The sequence below is a fragment of the Anguilla rostrata genome, chromosome 6, assembly GCF_018555375.3.
Source record: "Anguilla rostrata isolate EN2019 chromosome 6, ASM1855537v3, whole genome shotgun sequence".
Taxonomy (NCBI): domain Eukaryota; kingdom Metazoa; phylum Chordata; class Actinopteri; order Anguilliformes; family Anguillidae; genus Anguilla; species Anguilla rostrata.
Window position 1 is genome coordinate 18,013,456 of NC_057938.1, and position 5,045 is coordinate 18,018,500.

The 5,045-nt window shown below is 43.4% G+C and overlaps 1 protein-coding gene across 6 annotated transcripts in view; it reads left to right on the forward strand.

The window, feature by feature from the left end:
- The window catches only part of slc7a14a (solute carrier family 7 member 14a), an 80,813-nt gene extending 76,012 nt beyond the window's left edge, over positions 1-4,801 (forward strand). For all 6 annotated transcript variants that reach the window (XM_064338764.1, XM_064338763.1, XM_064338761.1 and 3 more), the window contains one exon: positions 1,338-4,801. In XM_064338764.1, coding sequence (XP_064194834.1) covers positions 1,338-1,702 — 365 coding nt within the window. In that variant the 3' untranslated portion in view covers positions 1,703-4,801. The remainder of the gene's footprint in view (positions 1-1,337) is intronic.
- The last annotated feature ends 244 nt before the right edge of the window (positions 4,802-5,045 follow it).

Sequence of the window (5,045 nt, forward strand, 5' to 3'; positions counted from 1 at the left end):
GAGGGTGATGCATTATATTCTGTGTTCTCTGCTTCCTACAGTAGCTTTCTTACCAAACCTGGGTGAAATACATATTTGTTTTGGATCCAAATACTTTTCTGTGCTCTATTGATCTTGCCTGGTGTAATTGAGCCTGCCAATATGACCAGAAGGCAGGGTTTGCACTTTTTGAGAGTATTTAAATGGTTCTAATACATCAGACAAGATCAGTAAAGCGCAGAAAAGTATTTAAATCCAAAACAAATATGTATTTGACCCAGGTCTGTTTTTTTACAGTTTTTCAGTTTTTGTATTTCGGTTTTCTACAATGCATTGTCAGTACTATGTGATTGAAATTATTTACTTGGATATTAGCCATTCTCTAAAATATTATAGTTCCATTGCAAACCTTGAATGACATAAATATAGAGAATGCACACTTAAATGCCAGACTAAACAATGGGAGGAGTAATGACTTACTGCTGCACTTAACCTGTGGAAAAGTATTTGACACTATAAAATTTTCATTTCCTTTTTTATCTGTCCTTTATATTTCCTGTGAGATCCCTTTGAGATATCTTTTGCGAAAGTCCCTTTGAGTCCTGGCCAAAAAAGCTGCATCAGATAGAATACATTCCTTATAGGTTTTGACTGTCACTACAAATAGAGTTACAAAGTACTGTACATACATTATCCGTGATGGGAAATGTTGGTAACAGGATCTTTTCTCGGTTACTGAAGAAAGGATCAAGCCTTTAAATTCAGCCAGGGTCACAAGTTCTCAGAATTTATCTGTTTTGTAGCATGTTCCAAGGCCAGGCTGCACTGTAATTAAAAGTAACTTTCTAAGTTCAGAGCATGGCCATGGTATTTGAACAGTGACAATAACTTGAGTTGTATCAGGACAACATACAGTTTGCCTTTGGTGAGTTTTCAGTGATTTATATGGAATACATTGCAAAACTCCTATCAGACTATGTTAAGTTTCCTTAGTGTGTATTTTTAGTTTTTTCCATTTTATCTGAGTTTTTTCTTTTAATTGTTTTTATAATATGTTTTTTTTTTTATTTTGTTAGTACATGGGGCTTCAAATTACTTGAATTGGAGGTATCATATATATGAATAAAGTTTATTACTTTTTTGGTACAATCTGAAATCAGAATCTGAAAATTTTGGCACGAGTTAATGTTCAAATGCCCATAAACATTTAAAAACGTTTTATCCGAAGCTCCAGTTAGCGCTAACGTTAAATGATAACAACAAAGTGAACTACAGGTAATTTTCAGAGGCCGGTTTTTGGACCCACCAAGTTAAAACATCCAGAGATGACTGTCCCTCCGCCTCCCTCCTGCCCGCAGGTGTGCTGATCTACTTCGGCTACGGCATGTGGAACAGCACCCTGGAGATCACCGCCCGGGAGGAGGAGGCCCACGCCAGCACGTACCAGCGCTACGACGCCGGCGTGGACGACAGCATCGCAGTGGACGACGACCTCTACCCGCAGGATGGCGGGGGCGAGTACCAGGGCTGGGGCGGCGCGGAGGAGGACGGCTACCAGCCGCAGAAGCAGCAGCCGGAGCAGCAGCCGGAGCAGCCGGCGCCGGAGAGCGCCGACGGCAACAGGACCTCCGCTCAGAGCAGCCGGCCGCGGGGCAAAGGCAAAGCCAGCCAGGGCTTCGCCGCCCTGATCGCGGACGATGAGCTCGATTACTCGCCAGAATGAGAGTGTCTGTGAATGTAACCCGTCTGTCAAAAGCTGCAGCAAACCTTCTGGGCTAGAATGTTCACTCTGTTCATATCGAGCTTTTATATAGCCTTCCTTTATTTTGAATTCCTTGCTTTGAATTTTTTTTAGTTTTTTGGACCACTCGTATTTATTGTTTGATGGATTAATTTTTATGGTGAAATCTGAAATCCCAAATTTGAACTCAGTTTCATTTTCAAAAATGCAAAAAAGATCTGTTGAAATTGAAAACAACCAAATTACTCGATGTTTACTAAATGTATCCAATTTACCCATTTCACAAAAGTGTGGTAAACTGGCACTCTGCCAGGATCGTACCAGCAGTGACCTGAGTACAGAGGCTCTGAACTGCAGGGTTTTCAGTCTAACTGGTGTTCTGACATGGTCAGAGTGTCATTTGCTAAGCCCTCAAGAGAGACATTACTATCACAGCATCATGAGTAGATATGGGTCAGTAGGTGCCATGTTCTTGTCTTACCATTCTCATAGGACGTTGAAAGTATGGGGTGGGACGATGCTTCCTGTGATGACTCGGGAGTTTTGTCCCAAAGCCCTGCCCCTTCCTGTGACAGCTGCTGTAAGGAAGTGTAGCCAGGCCAGCTTTCTGTGCTCAGCCTTCTGTGTCAGTTGATCCCTGTGAAAAACTGTCTGATTCTAGGAAATTTGCTGAAATCTAGATCCAGACCTAACCTTACATAAATTTAGAACTTTGTAGCTTTATTTCATATTTAAAGTCTGGATGGTTCAAAGGGGGTCAAACAACTGTTTTATTTTTTTGGTTTTGACTCCTATTGACTCCTTTTATGGCTCCTCGATTTATTGTTTTATTTATCTGATAGGCCAAACCCAGGTTTAACAGTCATATCTTCTGTCCTTAAATGGCCAAACCCATTTCATGACCTGTTGTGCTTTGGAAAGCCAGTAAATCTGGCCACACAACTCATGGGTGGAGGTGAGGACATGCACTTAAAAACGTACATAGCTCAGTGCTTCAGAAAGAGCCTTAAATCCAGGGCAAGGAAATCAGAGGTCTTTCCTTCAATCTAATCTCCGGCTCTCTGACATTTAGCCCGGTGGATGGGGTGGGTGGGTGGTTGCAGGGCCGCAAATAGTAATTGGACTTTGCTTGCAATAGTGCCTTCATCTCCCAGAGTGTGCTTGAGCTTTTATCATCAGCAGCGAATCCATCCACGTTTTCTAACACACTGTCAGGAGTGGGAGGAGCTTAGGGCCATCCATCAGGTCTTCTTTTTGTACTCGGTTTTTGCTTGTGCTGCTGTTGTCTGTCATCTTCGCTTCACCATAGCGACGGCCTTGGATTTGCCCCATTGGCCATCTCGGAAAGCAGGCTGATCCGTGAACACAATATTACACTGTAACTGGTGGGTTGTTTTGTTTGTTTGCTTGTTTTCTGGCTTGTCGGTGTCCGTTGAGAAGTGCGAGACCGAAAAAAGAAGTATACGTACACCTGTGGAGTAAACAAAGTCAATGCATGAACGGGAAGCCCCCTGTCGCTTGTGATGAATGCTTCTGTCTGGAGTGTGGTGTTCTGCTCTTCTGGTGTTTTGCCGTTTCCTCTCTCTCCTCTGTGACTCAGGTGTTGTCAGGTGACTCCGGTAACCAGTTCCGACTCGTTTCTGCCTATCGCTCGACCGTCCGGGTCCAAAAGGACCAAACAAGGCCCCCGCGGCAGCTCACAAAAACTTGTCCCGCTAAGAGAAGTCTTATCTGTAAAATGGAGTAATTCCATTCCGCCATGTCTGCACTTCCAGTACCCTCCCACTTTCCCCTGCTCCCTTAGGATCGTCATCCAAAGCCAAATGTAAGGGTGACATAGCTGCTTTTGACCGTCTGAATGAAGATGCGTTCTACCTGTTAGAAATCCTCACAAATTCTGCCAAAAAGAAAAGCAGGCTTCCTATCTGCGAGCGAATGCAGTCAGCAGAAGCCATGCCTGTTAGGAGGGAAACAATGCAGTGTCTCTTAAGTTTATGTCAGCGGGGATCCAGCCATCTTCAGCACCTCTGTTTACCGCACCTGCAGGCTTTTATGGGTAGGGTGCTGCCGGGGGGGGCCTCGTTCGGTACAAGATTAATGGTGTTTGGTATGGCCGCCTGTGTGTAAAGTGGAAGCTTGTTTGACTCTCTTGCATGTTGAGACACAGGGGTCCCGGAGTAGAGTGTTGTCGAGTATTTGCATGTGCGGTGACCACGACGAGACATATTACAGCTATAAAATGTAGCAATTTGGGGGGGCGGGGGGGGGGGGCTGAGAGACAGGTAGGGACGACCCTTGACGCTGTTCTGTACCTAACCCCGCCCCCTTCTACTGCAGCCTTCTGTTTACAAAGCAAGCCAAAGTTTGCGACATTTGTTTACTTTATCAACGAAACGAAAGTGACCATTAGACTTCAGTAGAATGGAGTGAGCTAAAAGAAGATAAAGTATTTTTTTAACCGGTGTTTTCGTAACTGTGGGTTCTCCAATGTTTTCTGCTTGAGTGGGGGGTTTCTGGTCAGTCTCAACACCCCTTTGCTTACCACAGCCACAGAGACTGGCCTCCACAAAGCAGCGAAGCCCTGTATTTTTAAAAGGAGTCGACTCGGGGCTCAGCTGAAGGCTCTACTCTTTCCTTTCGAATGAGGGAACCTAGATTTAGATTACGGTACGAAATAGCGTAGAGAGGATAAGCATAAAAGAGCTATTTTATTACAGAATTCTAAGGAAAAAATAATGAAAACAAATGTTGCCACTATTGCTTTTAAAGTCAGCTACTATTTGTTTTGGTTTTTTTTTGTGTGTGTGTGTCTTGGAAGAAAATGAAAAGCTTAGCTTTTGTGTTCTTGTAAACTATCTTCCTAGCTGTCGCTATGGTTTATTTGGTCTTTGTATGGGCAATGTTAAAGACTGGCTTCCCCCTGAAAATTTGTTGTTTTTGCTGTAAATTGTGCATTTCTGATATGAAGTTGCTGTGTTCTGGTTTGTTTATATTTTTAATGTGTGGTCATGCCCTTCTGGTGCACTGTGTAATGACTTGTTGATATTGCCTCCATGCAACAAATGAAAGTTATTTATTGCAGATGCCTTGTAGTCTCTTACTTTACCGTTGTTTGGTGAGAATATAGCCGTGATTTAAAGCACGGCAAGTGACATATTTAGCAAAACTTTCAAAAACAAATGCGAAAGAAGATAAGCTGTACTGGTCACAATGACACCAGTGTTACTGCGGTTCAAAAATGCTTTTTTGTGTCTAACGGCAACTTGTTGACTGGGTGTGGAGAACCTGGCTGCCACAATGTTGTTTGATGAAATGTTTTGCTTTC